Source organism: Anomaloglossus baeobatrachus, chromosome 1 (genome assembly GCF_048569485.1).
Source record: "Anomaloglossus baeobatrachus isolate aAnoBae1 chromosome 1, aAnoBae1.hap1, whole genome shotgun sequence".
NCBI classification, from domain to species: Eukaryota; Metazoa; Chordata; class Amphibia; order Anura; family Aromobatidae; genus Anomaloglossus; species Anomaloglossus baeobatrachus.
This window is the reverse complement of record NC_134353.1, coordinates 922,271,875-922,290,936: the sequence shown is the minus strand read 5'-3', so window position 1 is coordinate 922,290,936 and position 19,062 is coordinate 922,271,875. Positions and strand designations below refer to the sequence as shown.

The 19,062-nt window shown below is 47.0% G+C and overlaps 1 protein-coding gene across 1 annotated transcript in view; it reads right to left on the bottom strand.

Annotated features, from left to right (window-relative positions):
* Nucleotides 1–1,033: 1,033 nt before the first annotated feature.
* The window catches only part of CCBE1 (collagen and calcium binding EGF domains 1), a 511,157-nt gene continuing 493,128 nt past the window's right edge, over nucleotides 1,034–19,062 (bottom strand). Inside the window, exons 7-11 of the mRNA XM_075343280.1 lie at nucleotides 13,810–13,930; nucleotides 12,005–12,144; nucleotides 11,849–11,884; nucleotides 11,512–11,547; nucleotides 1,034–2,770 (exon numbers count right to left, since the gene is read on the bottom strand). Coding sequence (XP_075199395.1) covers nucleotides 2,537–2,770; nucleotides 11,512–11,547; nucleotides 11,849–11,884; nucleotides 12,005–12,144; nucleotides 13,810–13,930 — 567 coding nt within the window. The 3' untranslated portion in view covers nucleotides 1,034–2,536. The remainder of the gene's footprint in view (nucleotides 2,771–11,511; nucleotides 11,548–11,848; nucleotides 11,885–12,004; nucleotides 12,145–13,809; nucleotides 13,931–19,062) is intronic.

Genomic DNA, 19,062 nt, shown 5'->3' with positions numbered 1-19,062 from the left:
ATCCGGAAGTGGAAGGCTTATGGAACTACTGTTAGCCTTCCACGGCCTGGACAGCCTTTGAAAGTTTCCACCCGTGCCGAGGCCAGGCTTGTCCGAAGAGTCAAGGCTAACCCAAGGACAACAAGGAAGGAGCTCCGGGAAGATCTCATGGCAGTGGGGACATTGGTTTCAGTCAATACCATAAGTAACGTACTCCACTGCAATGGTCTCCGTTCCAGACAAGCCCGTAAGGTACCTTTACTTTCAAAGCGTCATGTCAAGGCTCGTCTACAGTTTGCTCATGATCACTTGGAGGACTCTGAGACAGACTGGTTCAAGGTTCTCTGGTCTGATGAGACCAAGATCGAGATCTTTGGTGCCAACCACACACGTGACATTTGGAGACTGGATGGCACTGCATACGACCCCAAGAATACCATCCCTACAGTCAAGCATGGTGGTGGCAGCATAATGCTGTGGGACTGTTTCTCAGCCAAGGGTCCTGGCCATCTGGTCCGCATCCATGGGAAGATGGATAACACGGCCTACCTGGAGATTTTGGCCAAGAACCTCCGCTCCTCCATCAAGGATCTTAAGATGGGTCGTCAATTCATCTTCCAACAAGACAACGACCCAAAGCACACAGCCAAGAAAACCAAGGCCTGGTTCAAGAGGGAAAAAATCAAGGTGTTGCAGTGGCCTAGTCAGTCTCCTGACCTTAACCCAATTGAAAACTTGTGGGAGGAGCTCAAGATTAAAGTCCACATGAGACACCCAAAGAACTTAGATAACTTGGAGAAGATCTGCATGGAGGAGTGGGCCAAGATAACTCCAGAGACCTGTGCCGGCCTGATCAGGTCTTATAAAAGACGATTATTAGCTGTAATTGCAAACAAGGGTTATTCCACAAAATATTAAACCTAGGGGTTGAATAATAATTGACCCACACTTTTATGTTGAAAGTTTATTAAAATTTAACTGAGCAACATAACTTGTTGGTTTGTAAGATTTATGCATCTGTTAATAAATCCTTGTTTGACGTTTGCAGGCTCTAACTTATTTGCATCTTATCAAACCTGCTAAATCTGCAGGGGGTTGAAGACTACTTGTAGGCACTGTATATACAGCATTCTAACATGCTGTATATAAGAGCACAGGTTGCACTGTAGAACATAAAAAACACTTTATAATACTCACCTAGAAGGTCGCTCCGATGCACAACAGTCAGATGGGTGTCCGTCCTCCTCTTTTGGCCATCTTGGTCTTCCTTCTTCTGAAGCCGGCGTGCATGATGCATCCTAAGTCATCCACACCCGCCGGCATTGAGGTCCTGTGCAGGCGCACTTTGATCTGCCCTGCTCAGGGCAGATCAAAGTATTGTATTGCGCCTGCATGTGACCGGCGAGTGTGTATGACGTAGACGCGTCCTGCACACAGGCTTCAGAAGAAGAACGAAGATGTCCGAAAGAGGAGGCGCCAGAAGAGACACCCATATGGTCCAACTCCACCGAAGCGTGACCGCTAGGTGAGTATTATAAAGTGTTTTTTATGTTCTACACAGCGGCCTGGGCTCTTATATACAGCATGTATATACATGTACATATATATACATATACATACATATACATGTAACCCAGTGGTGGTGGCCACAGCTTATAGGCCGAAAAACCGGTGACAGGTTCCCTTTAAAGGGGTTGTCCAGGAAGTTAACATTGATGATGTATGTCTGATCATTGGGAGTGTGGCACCCAGCACCCCTGCCATTCAGCTGTCCCTGGTGGTGCCACCATAACTGTTCCGTTGCAGAGCTACACAGCTCCATTAACAGAATAGTGGCCATAGCCAGGTACTACACATCCGCCCGCTATTGATTTGAGGATGGGCGGAGATGCAGTACCCAGCTTCGACCACTATACAGCTGAGGAAGCTGTGCCGCTGCGCAACTGAGTAGTTCCAGGTGACCGGCTAGGGTGCCGGGTGCTCCACCCTCACAGATAGGCCATCAAAGTCTGATCTTAAGGATAGGTCATCAAAGTTAAAGTCACGGACAACCCCTTTAATATTAATAGAGACCTATAAAAACTTAAAACCAAACACTCCTTCTTCTATCCAAGTGCACTCCTATGAGTCAACACATTGAGCATAGAGCTCCATATTATTAGCGGGGTATTCCCGAAAATCCAACAACCTTTATAAATTAAGCCAAATTTTACCTTTTTTTTGGGGGGAGGGGTTCACTAAAAGTTTTTCAAATATTCACTTGTGGCAACAACTGAACATTTTTAGCCACAAATAAAAAAAAAAAAGTCTAATTTTCTATAATATGTGAATTTATTTCCTCTGAGAATGCAGATCTCCAGTTGACTTTCTTGGAATACGACTCTTAAAATTACTGTACAACCGAGAAGCAACACAATAATAATACAAATAATAATATTAATAACAATAAATTCCAAAAAAAAACAAAAATAGATACTCTTTCCATTATCAGTGCATCGTTTTATACAATTGAAGACATATAAAATTATTTCTCCCTCCCCCGGCCCGTCGTCGTCGGTTAATGGTGGCTTCTTCGCTCTGTTCTTAGGTTCTTTGTCACAGTTCGATGTTTATAGTCCTCTCCAGAACCAAAGTCCACTGACTCGTGATGGTTAGAAAAGTCTTGAGGTAATGGAAACTCTTCAGTGGAGGAGTGTGATCGGTGGCCAAAAACTTTATCTTGTAGCTCGGCGATGTCGTTTCGGATGTCGGCCATCATTAGTAACAAGAAGTCAAAGGAGCCTGGGGGGCCCTGAGGGTGCAAAGGAGTTTATATTGTTTAGAAAAAAAATTAATGGTCAGCGAAAGGGTTTACTTTTTTCAAGACTTTATGTAAATTTGCTTTATTTTATACTTTAAAATTGAAAAATAACATTAAAACCATCAGAGTACAACACATACTGTAGCATTTATCCGCTTCCGGCATCAGGACACGCTGATGCATCCTAATAGTTGGCTTCTTGTTGTAATAGAATGGTCATCTTGGCACAGAACCAGAATAGCTGTCTTTTTTAATGTTTACCTATTTTTATATCATATCAGTAGTATAGCAGTTTTTGGAACTACTGTGATGGCGATTATACAGTGTAAGACCTATACAGTTTGGGAGCTACCGTGGGGTTCATTACAGGGTGTATAGGAGGAGCAGTAGGGACAGCATACTGTGTATTAGGCAGCTGTGGGCCCATTATACTGTATATAGGGGAACTTTGTGCCCATTATACTGTGAATAGGAGAAATGTGGGCCTATCATACTGTGTATAGAGGAGCTGTGAGCTCATCATTCTGTGTATAGGGGAGCTGTGATCCCATCATATTGTGTATAGAGGAGCTGTGGTTCCATCATACTTTTCGTCTGTACCATGACAAGTATGCACCATATAAGTATGATGCATTGAATTAGGCCAGAATTGGGCTGTAAGTGACCGGAAGGTAACAGCATACATAGTCACTGTAAACAATGTTTGTGTATCTCTTCACTTTCACCCCTATAATACTTCACTTTCTACTGCCCCCTCTGATCCCTAAAGCCAGTAATGAACTATTCATCTCTCCCTCCATCCTCCCCACCCATCTCACCTTCCCCTCAGATATTTTCCTCCACATTTCACCCAGTGTCTCCAGACACACACGGCCACCTCACGGCCTCTCCTGCTCCCACCTACTAACACTCTCACTGCTTCTCCTCACTGCTGGGGATATTGCTCCAAATCCTGGTCCTCCTCACCACATCCCTATTTTCACTTCAAACCCTCATCCACAACCTATCACAACCTCTCAAACCTCATACCCATCCACCCAGCCCCCGCTCCCCCAGTCCCACTAACAGGAGCTCTATGGAACGCTCGCTCTGTCTGCAACAAACTTTCCTACATTCATGATCTTTTCATCACTAATAAACTCTCCTTCCTCGTCATCACAGAAACCTGGCTCACCCCCTCTGACACAGCTTCTCCTGCTGCACTTTATTATGGTGGTCTCCAACTCTCTCACACCCCCCGCTCCAGTAACAAGCATGGTGGAGGAGTGGGTTTGCTCCTGTCCGACCAATGCTCCTTTACACCAATTCCACCACCACCCTCTGTTACTCTTCCCTCTTTTGAGGTGCACTCCGTACGCATCTAAGCCACCTCCAACCTTCAACTGACTGTCATTTACCGCCCTCCAGGGCCAGCCACTGCCTTTTTTCATCATTTCACCACCTGGCTACTACATTTCCTTTCCACCGACATCCCCACCATCATCATGGGTGATTTCAACATCCCCATTGACACTTCTCACTCATCTGTCTCCAGACTTCTAACACTCACTTCCTCCTTCGGTCTCACCCAATGGTCTTCTGCAGCTACTCACAAAGATGGCCACACGCTGGACCTCATCTTCACTCGCCTCTGTTCCCTATCTAACCTCTCTAACTTGCCTCTCCCCCTGTCTGACCACAACCTACTCACATTCTCCTCCCTCTCTTCTCCAATTATGCAACCCCCCTCCACAAACTTTCACACCCTCGCAGAAATATCAAACACCTTGATTTACACGCACTTTCTCAGTCCCTTCCCCCTCTCACAGATATTGTATTTTTACACAATGCAGATGCTGCTGCAACTTTATACAACACTACAATCTCTGCAGCTCTAGAATCAGCTGCCCCCCTCACACACACCAAAACCCGCACAATCAACAGGCAACCCTGGCACACAAGTCAGACTAAAGAACTGAGACAGGCTTCCAGAATTGCTGAGCGCAGATGGAAGAAGTCTCATTCCACTGAGCACTTCATTGAATATAAAGAGTCCCTCACCACCTTCAAGTCCACACTCACTGCTGCAAAACAAACCTACTTTTCATCCCCCATATCTTCTCTCTCTCACAACCCTAAACAGCTATTCAACACTTTCAATTCTCTCCTCCGTCCCCCAGCACCACCTCCATCTCCTCTCATCTCAGCTGAAGACTTTGCCTCTTTCTTCAAGCAGAAGATTGACAACATCAGAGCAAGCTTTGGCCCACAATCACCACAGCCCCTCATCATAGCTACTCAGCCCTCTTCCTCCAAATCCAGCTTCTCCACCATGACAGAAAACAATCTTTCTACTCTACTCTCAAGATCACATCTAACCACCTGTGCACTTGACCCGCTCCCATCGCATCTCATCCCCAACATCACCGCAGTCCTCATCCCAGCCCTAAACCATCTCTTCAACCTATCACTAACAAGTGGTGTATTCCCCTCATCCTTTAAACATGCCTCCATTACACCAATCCTCAAAAAGCCCTCCCTTGACCCATCCTCTGTGTCAAACTATCGCCCCATATCACTCCTCCACTATGCCTCAAAACTACTGAAACAGCATGTCCATCTTGAATTGTCCTCATACCTCTCCTCCTGCTCCCTCTTTGACCGGCTTCAATCTGGCTTCCGACCACATCACTCTACTGAAACTGCCCTAACCAAAGTCACCAATGATCTACTAACCGCCAAAGCCAAGCAACACTACTCTATCCTCCTCCTCCTGGACCTGTCCTCTGCCTTCGACACAGTACACCATTCCCTCCTACTACAGATTCTCTCATCTTTGGGCATCACAGACTTGGCCCTATCTTGGATCTCCTCATACCTAACCGACCGAACTTTCAGCGTCTCCCATTCTCACACCACTTCCTCATCTCGCCCCCTATCTGTCGGTGTCCCCCAAGGCTCAGTTCTTGGACCCCTGCTGTTCTCGATCTACACCTTCGGCCTGGGACAGCTCATAGAGTCCCACGGCTTTCAGTATAATCTCTATGCCGATGACACACAGATCTACCTCTCTGGACCTGACATTACCTCTCTACTAACCAAAATTCCACTATGTCTGTCTGCTATTTCATCCTTCTTCTCTGCGCGATTCCTAAAGCTTAACATGGACAAAACAGAGTTCATTGTCTTTCCTCCTCCTCACTCATCTCCTCCAACAAGCCTTTCCATGAAACTTGATGGTTGCTCACTCTCCCCAGTCTCACAGGCTCGTTGCCTTGGAGTAACCCTCGACTCTGCTCTATCCTTCAAGCCACACATCCAAGCCCTCTTCACCTCATGCAGACTACAACTCAAAAATATCTCCTGGATCCGTGCTTTCCTTAACCAAGAATCAGCAAAAACATTAGTACATGCCCTCATCATCTCCCGCCTCGACTACTGCAACCTCCTGCTCTTTGGCCTCCCTTCCAACACTCTTCCACCCCTCTAATCTATCCTAAACTCTGCGGCCCGCTTAATCCACCTCTCCCCCCGCTATTCCCCAGCCTCGCCACTCTGCCAATCCCTTCACTGGCTTCCCATCGCCCAACGACTCCAGTTCAAAACATTAACCATGACATACAAAGCCATCCACAACCTTCTCCTCCTTACATTTGTGACCTAGTCTCCAGGTACCTACCTGCACGCAACCTCAGATCCTCACAAGATCTCCTTCTCTACTCCTCTCTTATATCCTCTTCCCACAATCACATACAAGATTTCTCCCGTGCCTCCCCCATACTCTGGAACGCTCTACCTCAGCATTTCAGACTCTCCCCTACCGTGGAAAGCTTCAAGAGGAACCTCAAGACCCACCTCTTCCAACAAGCCTACAACCTACAATAGCCCTCAGTCCAGTAGACCACTGCGCAACCAGCTCTGTCCTCACCTATTGTACCATCACCCATTCCCTGTAGACTGTGAGCCCTCGCGGGCAGGGTGCTCTCTCCTCCTATACCAGTCTGTTTTGTACTGTTAATGATTGTTGTACGTATACCCTCTTTCACTTGTAAAGCGCCATGGAATAAATGGCGCTATAATAATAAATAATAATAATAAATACTGTGTATAGAGGAGCTGTGAAGCCATCATACTGTGTATAGGGGAAGTGTTGGCCCATCATACTGTGTATAGGGAAGCTGTGAGCCATTCATACTGTGAATAGGTGAGCTGTGAGCCATTCATACTGTGAATAGGTGAGCTGTGAGCCATTCATACTGTGTATATGGGAGCAGTGGAGACATCATACTGTGTATAGGGGAAGTATCGGCCCATCATACTGTATATAGGGAAGCTGTGGGTCCATCATACTGTGTATATGGGAGCTGTGGGTCCATCATACTGTGTATAGGGGAGCTGTGGAGACATCATACTGTGTATAGGGGAGCTGTGGAGACATCATACTGTGTATAGGGGAGAATTGGAGCCATCATACTGTGTATAGGGGAGTTGTGGGTCCATCATACTGTGTATAGGAGACCTGTGGAGTCATCATGCTATGTATAGTAGAGCTGTGGAGACATCTTACTGTGTATAGGGGAGCTGTGGAGCCATCATGCTGTGTATAGTAGAGCTGTGGAGACATCTTACTGTGTATAGGGGAGCTGTGGAGCCATCATGCTGTGTATAGTAGAGCTGTGGAGACATCTTACTGTGTGTAGAGGAGCAGTGGAGACATCTTACTGTGTGTAGAGGAGCAGTGGAGACATCATACTATGTATAGGGGAGCTGTGAGTCCATCATACTGTGTATAGGGGAGCTGTGGAGACATCATACTGTGTATAGGGGAGAATTGGAGCCATCATACTGTGTATAGGGGAGTTGTGGGTCCATCATACTGTGTATAGGAGACCTGTGGAGTCATCATGCTATGTATAGTAGAGCTGTGGAGACATCTTACTGTGTATAGGGGAGCTGTGGAGCCATCATGCTGTGTATAGTAGAGCTGTGGAGACATCTTACTGTGTATAGGGGAGCTGTGGAGCCATCATGCTGTGTATAGTAGAGCTGTGGAGACATCTTACTGTGTATAGGGGAGCTGTGGAGCCATCATGCTGTGTATAGTAGAGCTGTGGAGACATCTTACTGTGTGTAGAGGAGCAGTGGAGACATCTTACTGTGTGTAGAGGAGCAGTGGAGACATCATACTATGTATAGGGGAGCTGTGGGTCCATCATACTATGTATAGGGGAGCTGTGGGTCCATCATTCTGTGTATAGGGGAGCTGTGGATCCATCATACTGTGTATAGGGGACCTGTGGAGCCATTATGCTGTGTATAGTAGAGCTGTGAGTCCATCATACTGTGTATAGGGGAGCAGTGGCGACATCATACTGTGTATAGGGGAACAGTAAAGACATCATACTGTGTATAGGGGAGCTGTAGAGCCATCATACTGTGTATAGTAGAGCTGTGGGTCCATCATACTGTGGATAGGGGAGGTGTGGGCCAATCATACTGTGTATAGGGAGCTGCGGACCTATCATACTGTACTATGTATAGGGGACAGTGTTGGACTGGGGTGCCTAGGGCCCACAGAGAAGAGCTGACTCTAAAGGCCCACTCTAAATTTCAATGCTCAGGCGCAGTTCACACTTGTGTTGCAGTATTTTTTAGGAGGTTCAATCGTAAGTTTCAATTTTTCTGTTCGTACAACAATTACAAAAAAACAAACCTTGAACGCCAATGTGATCCTGAGGTTGTTTATGATTTAAAGGGATTGTCCTGTATAAAAGATTTTTGCTCCATCGGCTCAAGGACACAAAAAGAAAAACTGAGCATCTATGGTATGGGTTTTTTTGCTATTGAGTCTTCAGGAACACGACAAAGGTGTTTTTCGTGAAACATCTTTACAGGCATCTTTTTTTTTTTACTAGTGTGCTTGTTAATTGTCAGCTTCTTCCAAACAGAAGATGCTACAAGCATGGCCTGCTGATTTCTTTCAACCATTTTTTATCTTTGAAGACCTAAAGCAGTTAGATTTATTTTTTTTTTAAAGCATTTTGGGTTTTTTTTTTCAGGTATTTTACAGGCAAAAGCCTAAAAAAGACTATATGCACATGACCTAATGCGCTCTACTGGGTTCCTCTTCGCACTGATCTGGACTTTGTTGATTGGCTGCAGCGGTCACTGCATGTCTGCAGCGCTGTAATCTTTCACTGAGCACAGTGGCTTGTGACATCTATATCAAACAAGTTCAGTGATTGATGACAGCGCTGCATATAAAGAGTAAAACATCAGATTTTGTTCATTTATCTTTGAAATGGAAACCCATTTTAATGATTTAATTTTATTAAAGTGGTAGTCAAACTAAATTTCCATCTAAATCCCTATTTATTTAGTGCTATAATCTAAGCTATTTTCTAGTATATTGTAGTAAAAATTTCCTAACTACACTGTCTAACTGCTATTCTATTTTTTCCCCTATTTCCGGTGTGATGATGCTTTGTTTGAAAATCATAGTGCATGCTGGGATACTCAAACAAAGCATCATCAGAGCAGGGGCAGAATCTGCAGTCACTATTAGATATGAGTAAACCCAACGTTCGGTATTCGGACTTTTAATAAAAACAAAGTTTGGGTTCGGAGTTTGGGTGCTTTACGTTTGCAAACCACTAATGCGACTATTGCTGTGCTCGGGTATGCTCAATGCTCAGCCCAGTGTGAGCCGCTTCCAGTGTTTGAACAGCTCGCACTGGGGATAACAACAGCGTGGTCGGATGTAGTGTGAGCCGCCAAAAAAAGTGGAAAAACTCCATCCACCCGCCCCCACAAGTGATCTGTTTATAGCTGGCTGCATGTGTGCGTTGACCCAAACTGCCCAATTAGTGACTTCCATTGGGGTTCAGATCAAGTCCGGCTCTCAAACCGATCTTAATTTAAGGTTCAGCTGACTCCACCAAACCAAATTTCCACGGGTCCGCTCATCTCTAGTCACTATCACAGCCTCTGCCTCCTCCCTGAAATGAAGCGTCATAAGTAATGCTCGTTTTAGGGGCTGTGCTCATCCTGATGTCTCACTGCTCACTGCTATGTCCCTGCCTGCGATATGCCCTATGCAATCTGCAGTGACAGCGTCCACTCTGTTGTCGGCTCAGATCAGTAATAATCAACCAGAGTGTTGTCAATGCCCGGTATGCAGGAGACCAGTGATGTCACTAGCGAGAGTGGCACTAGTCTCCTGCTTGGCATTCACAATGCACTGTTGCCAGCAGATTACTACTGATTTGAGCAGACAAGAGAAACGAAGGTGTCACTCTGCACATAGCACACTACACAGCGCAGGGAGGGACACAGCAGGGACAGAGTATCCCCTGAACGGGCATCACTGAGGGGGCAAGAGGCAGTGACCATAGTCTCTGCCCCCTTATGACGCTTTGTTTGAGTATCCCAGGATGTACTGGGATTCTCAAATGAAGCGTCATCAGACAAGAAATAGGAAAGAAAAGCAGATAGATAGTGTAGTTAGGGAATGTTTAAAGGTAACCTGTCACCACTTTTTCAGCCTATAAGCTGCAGCCACCACCTCTGGGCTCTTATATACAGCATGTTAAGGCTGCTTTACACGGTACGACTGATTGTGCAATTTCACAATCGATCGTACCCGCCCCCGTCCTTTTTGCGTCACGGGCAAATCGCTGCCCGTGGCGCACAAAGTCGGTAACCCCCCGTCACAAGTACTTACCTCCCGTCCGACCTCGCTGTGGGCGGCGAACGTCCACTTCCTGTTGTGGGAGGGACGTTCGGCGTCACAGCGACGTCACACGGCCGCCGGCCAATAGAAGCGGAGGGGCGGAGATGAGCGGGACGTTAAACATCCCGCCCACCTCCTTCCTTCCACATAGCCGGCGAGAGCCGCGGGTCGCAGGTAATCGATGTTCATCATTCCCGGGGTGTCACACGGAGCGGCGTGTGCCACCCCGGGAACAATGAACAATTGAATTAAATGATATTATGGAACCTAGCGAGCAGTACACGACTCACAATTTGTGAGCGATACTGCGTCGCTAGGAGGTGTCACACAGGCCGGCATCGCCAGTGATGCCGGATGTGCGTCACAAAAACCGTGACCCCGACGATCTATCGCACAATAGATCTTCTGGTGTAAAGCAGCCTTTAGAATGCTGTGTATAAGAGCCCAGTGGTGGTGGCCGCAGCTTATAGGCTGAAAAAGTGGTGACAGGTTCCCTTTAATAGTAATATATTAGGAAATAGCTTAAATTACAGCACTAAATAGATAGGGATTTAGATAGAAATTTAGTTTGACTTCGGACCATCCCTTTCAATTTTTGGGGGGTAGGGAGGAAGGAAAATTGTTTTTGCTTTCTTAGATTTTTGCTATACAAAACATTATACTGTAGGTATATTAATTTATTCATTCTACATATAAAAATGGCAGTTTTTGGGGTTTTTTTTAAACCCCTTACCGACATAGTACGACTGGTACGTCATATGCCGGCTCCCTGACTTTGATGCAGGCTCGCAAGCTGAGCCCGCATCTTTCCTGGCAGATGATGATTGTGATAATCAGCCATCCTCTGCCTCTAACAGCCCTAGAGGACTAATGTGGTAAAAATACAAAAAATAAATTAGTATTAATAGTTAAATTTGGTAGCAGCATTCAAAACCTTCTACCAAACCTAAATTTGTTCGTGTTTACTAATGTAACTTATTATTTGGATTTAGACAACAAATGACCACCACGTTCCACTTACCGGAAGTCCTCTCGGTCCTGGAGCTCCTCGGTCACCCTGGAAAAGGAAAGGAAGGTGTGGTAAGGACCCAAGGAGAAATAACTATAGATATAGTTCCCAGTGTCGGCCCCTATGGGCAGCTTTTAGTTATGCAAGTTTGTGGGTGACAACTGGCTGAGATTTGCCTTTCAGGATTCTGGAGATAAAGTTGGTGACAACCACTATAAGAGATACGATAACATAAGAATGGTTGTCATCTAGGTTTTAAATTATAAGAAGGGCTGAAGAAAACTTTAGTGCTATTGTTTGTGGAGCGCAAAGGTGAAAGACCACAATAAAATAATTGTCTTCTACTGACCTTCAGTCCGTCCTTTCCTGGTGCTCCTGGAGGACCCTACAAATAACCGGATTACTTTAGAATCAGAAAACATTATACAGATAGATACAAGATACTAGATACAGAGAGGGATAGATGGATAGATAGATAAAGAGTTACACCATGCACAGCACTAACCACAGCTCCTCTCCTCCCTTGTTTTACAGGCAATATCTCTGGAGAAGGCCCCATTGGTCCCATGAATCCTCGTGGGCCGGGAGGACCTGGTGGTCCAGGTAGACCAGGTTGACCAGAACTTCCTTTTGAGCCAGGTAATCCTTTAATAATAAAGATAGTAATTATTTTTAATAACAATATTGCAGGTACAGTAAGCCAACTATAATGTGGCAGGGAGGAGCACACCACTTAATAAAATTGGAACATTGGACTGCTCATTTCAGTAGCTACGTCAGCCCCCTTCTCAGTTGGCAAACCCTCTTTTATACAAAGCTCCAGTCGCGTGTCAATATGGAAATGACGTCCTGCGTTGAGCTTCTGAGCCGAAGTCCATTACCAGGGACACGCGACCGGAGTGACAATGCGAGGATTCCAATAAAAGGATGTTGGCAAGATGTAGAATTTACTATTTAAAGGGGCTACCCACTACTTTGACATTGATGACCTATCCATAGGTTAGTGAGTTGATACACATGGCACTTCTGGGGTGGTGCTTAAGTAGGGTCCAAAACCGTCTGAAGTAGATGTAGAAACTTGGCACTCAGGATAAATGTGAATAGTGGTCTTTTATTGAGAATAACTTGTAGGACCAGCACAAGCACAGATGTTTCGATCAGAGACCTTCATCAGTGTGCGTGCAGGGGGTCCTCAGAAGGTATAGCAACTTTGCAACTGGCGTAGTCAGGAATGACGCGGTGTCCATGTGGCAATGCTAATGTTCTACAAGTTCTTCTCGATAAAAGACCACTATTCACATTTATTTTGAGTGCCAAGTTTCTACAGCTATCCATAGGTTAGGTCATCAATGTCGGTTAGGCCAGGCACACATCGCACCCCCGCCGATCAGTTGATTTCGGTCCCGGTGGCGGCAACAGGAAATGCTCACTTCCGGAGCTGTTCCATCTTTTGATAGTGGCAGTGGCCGGGTACAGCACATCGCATTCTAATAAATAGGAGGCAGATGTGCAGTACTAAGCCATGGCCGCTTTCAGAAGATGGAGCAGCGCTGCAACGGAGCATTTAGTGCTTTCGCCGAGAAGAGCTGTTTGACGGTCGTGCAGCATGTCAGATCCCGGCCGATCAGACATTGATGACCTATCCTAAAGATAGGCCATCAATGTCAAAGTAGACAACCCCTTTAAAGGTGTTCTCCGGTGAAAAGAAGTTATAATCTATCCACGGGAAATGGGGAAGAGGGGTATGACCGTTGGGGCCCCCTGATCTTCAGAATAGAGCCCTAGCATTAGAATGGAGCGCTCCATCCATTCATTCTCTTCTATCACACATGGTCACTGCAGATCCATTCTAATGGAGATAAGTGCTCCGTTCTTTCAGTGTGTGAATCCCAGAGGGATCCCCTGTTCTGTCATCATGGGGGTCTTAGACCCCTCTAATCTAGCTTTTATTACCTATTCTATCCTGGATTGGGGATAACGTGTACAGCCGGAATCCACCCTGGCACCATGATTGCTTATATTTTAATTATAACAGCTTCTTTACTTAAAAAAAAAATAAATAAAAAGATAGTGTATTTGTTCAAAAATGAGAACCAATATTTATTTAAAATTTAAGGTCATTAATCTTTTTTTATGTGTATTTTGCTAACGCAAGGAGTGCCTAGTAATGGTTTTGGGATACTCCACATGGGTCTTGGCTGAAGATACTATTGTGGTTAACTGCTGCCTTATTTTTTTTACTTTAGCAAAGTCATACACACATGGTTGCGATTTACCAATAAATACAAACAAAGCTGTTCCTGGTCCTACCTGGGGGTCCCTGCGTTCCTGGTAACCCAGGTGGTCCCTGAACATACATGGTGGAGGCCAACACTTTATCAGCTGTGATATGTTTGCTGGATTCGGAAACACTATTCGGTAATAACGCCAGCTGAAAATAGAGGAAAAACATATAATTCAGTGCAGTCAAGTAAAGATGTGGAGCTGTAAAACAAATCTGACAGTATAAACTAAGCACAAAAATTTGCAGGAGATATAGCCCCTTGTAAAAAATTATACTTCTGTGTTCTAATTGCTGCCTAGGTTCTGCATAAACTGAAGTTTAATCTATATGCTAATTAGGATGATTGGTGCACCCTGGGTGTTGTCAAGAGGTTCTGTACTCCGTCCAGCTTACTGGTTTTACATGCTATGTAGCTCCCAAGACCTGTGTGTCAACTAACCAGAGCTGACGTATCACATATACCTCAGTAAGAGGCCAGGAGCATAGGCTGTCATGTGTGAGGAAATTTATCTCTTCCTCGTTAAGCACAATGGGGTTATCACCAGTGTTTTTGCCTGTTGGTGTGGTGTCTGTCACTATGTTTTTAAGTGGTTTTTTTCTAAAATAAAAGAAGTTTTAAGAACCATCTCTGGAGATCCACAACATTTATTTCAAGTTCAGCCTATTTTCAGGTTCATCCTTTCAATATCTATTTGTTTTACAGTTGGACACAGTCAGTCTCTGTTCACTGCTGTATAGCTGTCACACTGACAGAGGTGGACGAAGCTTGAGATCTTGTCCAGCACAACGTGAGTTAAAACATTTATTCACATATGAGAGCCCTACTGGTAGAATATGACTGGGGTATGTGTGCATATGACTGAGGTATGTGTGATACAGCTCTTATCAGTTAAAACACAGGTCTCGGGAGCTGTATATCTTCAGTCTGCAGCCCGTACCGACACATGACTAGGAGTTTGAATTTTATCAGGGATGAATTTGTATCTCATTCTTTGAGAACCCATTTAAAGGACAGTCGAGTTTACATACAAGGAAGATACCCTGTGCCCCTGTGGTCTCTGAGAAGATGTGATACTTTTTTACACCCTTGAGACTGAAAAGATCTACATACTCCTAATCATTGCAGCTTTACCATTTAGCTACAAACATGCTGTACTAATCTCTAGTTATGCCCCAGGAAAAAAAAAAGCTAAACAATTATTCATCCCATACATAAAAGTATCAGAAACAGAATAAGAAACACAATTTAAAATACTTTGTCATTTAAACAAAATTAAGAAAAAAATATGGAAAAATAAAGTTATATTTCCTTTTAATATTTTCACTCAATGTCACCCAAAAATCAGAAACATAAATACAAAAATAATATAAAAATAATGAATTTCAATAAAGTGTCAAAAATTAATTTAAAAGCTGAATTAAAAAGTTGTGAGATTTCTGAATTGTATTCTTTAATAAATAATTTTATAGACCTGATCAGACTGTTGTCCTTACTTTGAAAATCCTTGTCAAAATGGCTGTAAAATCCAGATATTATGATGAGCATGTTAAGCTATAGAAAATATATATATAGAATTAAATATAGAATTAAATAGAATTTGAGTTCAGCTGTATTCAGTCTCTACACCCCTAGCCTGATTGAAATCTGCAGCTTGTACTGAGCAGTGTAAGATCTCAGCAGCAGCAGGGAGGAGGGACATGGAGGAGCTGTCAATCTATCTAGGTAGTTGGAAATTCAGCCCCTATGGAGAAGGCATATTGAAGACATGTCCATCAGGCTACGTAGAAAGAAGTTCAGCCGGACAGGACACAGGAGAGATTTTGAAGAGCTGTTATTGAAGCTGGGTGTGCAAAAACCCTTATTCTTAAAGGGGTTGTCCAGGCTTCAGGGTAGTCTGCAGTCACTCTATGTACCTGCTGATTTCTGAATCCTTTTAGTGCATGCACTGAACACTGTGGGGATTCTCAGATGCCGGAAGTGGGCAGTCACATGACTGCAAGTATGCTGGCCACATTCCAACTAGACCTGGCTGGCCTAACTCAAGTCCCTTGTATTGATTTAGGCCATCCATGTGTAGCACCCCACAGGACCAGCAGGGCATAACTCATCACCAGGCCAGTGGTTTTGTGGGTTGCTGTGAATGGCCTGACCTGGCTCTGTGGCCCTGTCGGCTACATGCAAAGAGAGTCCAAGGAGGGATGGGGGTTTGCTTTGCAGTGCCACCCGTGGTGCGCGGCCAGGAATTAGCCACAGCTGCGAGATGTCACTCTCCTCCGAGGCTGTTACCGCAGCTCAGATAGTCCTGCTCCCCAGAGGTGGAGCGAGTCCCAGGGAGGACGGTGGTGACGGGGAAGGGCTATTGGCGCCAAAGAGCGGGGGGCGGCACCGCTGGCAAATCAGAGTCTCATACAGGGGCTGCGGTTCCAGGTGTTTTACTCACAGTGCTGCGCCCATAGAGTACCGGTCATTGCCGTGATGGGCCCCAGCCAATCCCGGATGAAGCAGAGGTCACCACTGGTGTTGTGAAGCATGTGAGACCTTCCGCCATAGCGCCCTGTAGTGTGGATCTCCGTGGCGTGAAGCTACTTGGGACCCCAGTGTCTTTGGCTTTAGTTGCTGTCCCGTACGCAGGCAGCATGAAACTCGTTATGGACCCGACCGTGGCCGTGGCTCCTGTCTCTATCTGCTGCTGTGCCCCGGGATATTTGGTGGTGGGCAATGGGACGTGAAATCCCTTTTCCCTGCAGATTTGTTAGAGTCCATGAAGGTTCCCCTAACCGAAGGCTCTGCACCCTGACTGGCTCCGGACCCGAAAGGTGCTGTTGAGCTCACCCTCCGGCTACCGTGTTCTCCTCTGTAGCACAGCTCCACTTGGTTGTTTCCTGCTTCTCTCTCGGTCTGTCCAGTACCCGGTCAGCCCCTCTGGGGGGAGCCTGTCAGCATCGCCCCAGAGGCCTTGCTGTTGTCTATCTCAAGCTGTTCTTTCTCCTGCGTCCAAACTGTTCTCAGGTAAACTCTTTCTAAAGTGAAACTAAGTGTGTTCGCTCACTTCCCAGGCAGCCCCCACCTTTTGAAGACTCATCCTGCCCAGGAATTTCCCAACCTGGCTTCCTGAGTTGTATAAGCTGGCTGAGTGTCTATGTGAATGTTGTGTAAGCTAGAAAACACCAGTGGTTAACCTCCTCTTACCTGGATGAGCATTGCATCTTAAGTCAGATGCGATGCCCTGTGACGACTGAGCCCCAGGGGCGCCACACATGTCTAGTCAGCATGCAGCATGGGACTGTATGTATGCCAGTCGCATGCTTGCGGTTCCGTGCTGTCCGCTCTGGGTGCCAGAGAATCCTCACAGTGTGTGCGGTGCGCGCTGTGATGATTCAAAAGTCTGAAGTCAGAGTGACGGCAAACATTTACTTCACGCCTGGACAACCCCTTTAAAGGGAATGTGTTACCAAGTTTTTCTACCTCATCTGAAAGCAGCATATTGTAGTGTGACGCCCTGGGCAAGCCAGGGGTCACAGGTAATGACATCACTACACCCTACACCCTGGTTAGGTACACCTAAGCTAGACCTGAAATCCTTGTTGCCTTCCTCCAGGGGCTGATGTCCACACCAGGGGGTGGAGCCAGGCGGTTGGTCTCCGCCCACCAAGGAGTTCACAGTCCTGGAGGAGGGAAAACACAGGCAGTTAGAGTTTGGAGGAGGAAGTGAGAGGAGATTAGGTTTGGAATTTGAAGAAGAAAGAGGGAAAGTAGAGAAGAGAAAAGTGACAGTTTGAAAGCCTGAAGTTGGTCCGGGTGTGTGCCCTGGACTGAGACAGCAAGGTTAGCAGACGGCGGTGACCGTCTGCAGTGGAGGCTGATTGGAGTTGCCGTGAGGACCGTGGACGGGTGGTGGCCCGGCGGTACCGTACCGGTACTCAAGAAGAAGCCAGCACCATTGGCAGGGGCCTTTCGGATCCCGGCAAGGCTAGGAGTCGCCGTGAATTTGCCAAATCCGTCAGTGAAGGGGACCTCCGGGTCTACAAACAACTAAGTCCCGATTGAAGGCAACAGTCCAACCGTATGAGAGAGACACCGCCACCGCCAAGGCACCAGTTTCTCAGGGCCAGCGCCTGCGGGCAAAGAGGGGCTCCTCCGGCCCATATCCAAGTCGGGGAGCGGGTAACCGGTGGGAACCCATCGCTACCAACATTGAATATAGGTGCAGGGAAAAGAGACAGTCACCGTTAACTACCGGGGAAAAGCAACAGCAGCCGTCCGTGGGAACCGTCCTTCCAGCCGTGTGTTTTACCGAGAACTGTGTCACCGTCTCAGGCTGAGTGAGTACCACCGTGCCGTGAGGCACAGCGCTGCCCCCGCGACCCTGCACCTCACCAGGCCCCGCACCCGGCCTGCCATCCACCCCTACCCCATCACCGGGCCCCGGGACAACCAACCCCCTACCCACGGAGCTAACAACATAGCTGCTCCCTGTCACCGCTCCCGGGATCCCCATACAAAGCAGCGGTGGTGTCCACACAATCACCACAACCGTGGGTGGCGTCACGGACAATAAATCCCCAAAACCAAACCCCTTTTCACTCACGGGCGAGGAGCGCCGCTCGAGTCCCCGGGATCTGGCCCATCGCTCGAGCCACCGAGCAGCAGAAACCGCAGCAGCAGCGGCAGCCGGACCCGAGCAGAGGGAGAGCACAGCATCCCCTCCTCCGCCCGCGACAACTTGGCGTCACGAACAGGATCTTACCGCTCTGCCGTCTGGTAGAGGTGCGCCTTGTTACCGCCGGAGGTGTCCAGCCGAAACATTTCAGAAGCCGCCATCTTTGGCGCGAAAAGTTCCTGTTCGAGCATCTTCTCGAGTAGTGGAGGCGCGAAGGCCAAAACCCCGCCCCGATAGAGGAGGAGCCGGAAAGAGGCTAAGGGGGACGGAAGCAAGATGTCTGCGCCCGACGGAGCTGCTGGAGGAGCGGCGGTCGCAGCCGCAGCGGCACCCGTGAATGGGAATGGGCCTGCCCAGGTCCGCGGTGGCGGGGTGTGCCGCGGTCCCAGCTCTCGCTCAGGTGATGCTGTTCTCCTTGCCCTATGTGCCCGGAGCTACCTGGCTACCGCAGTACGACGGGAAACCTGATGCGTTAAAGGTCTTCCGGAAAAAGCTTAACCCGCTCCTGGAATTGTACCCCCTGACTGATAAGCAACGTGCAGCGGTAGTGCTGGGCCAGCTAACCGGCGCGGCGGAGCAGGAGGCGGAGACCTGGGCCGAGGGGGACCGGTTCTCTGT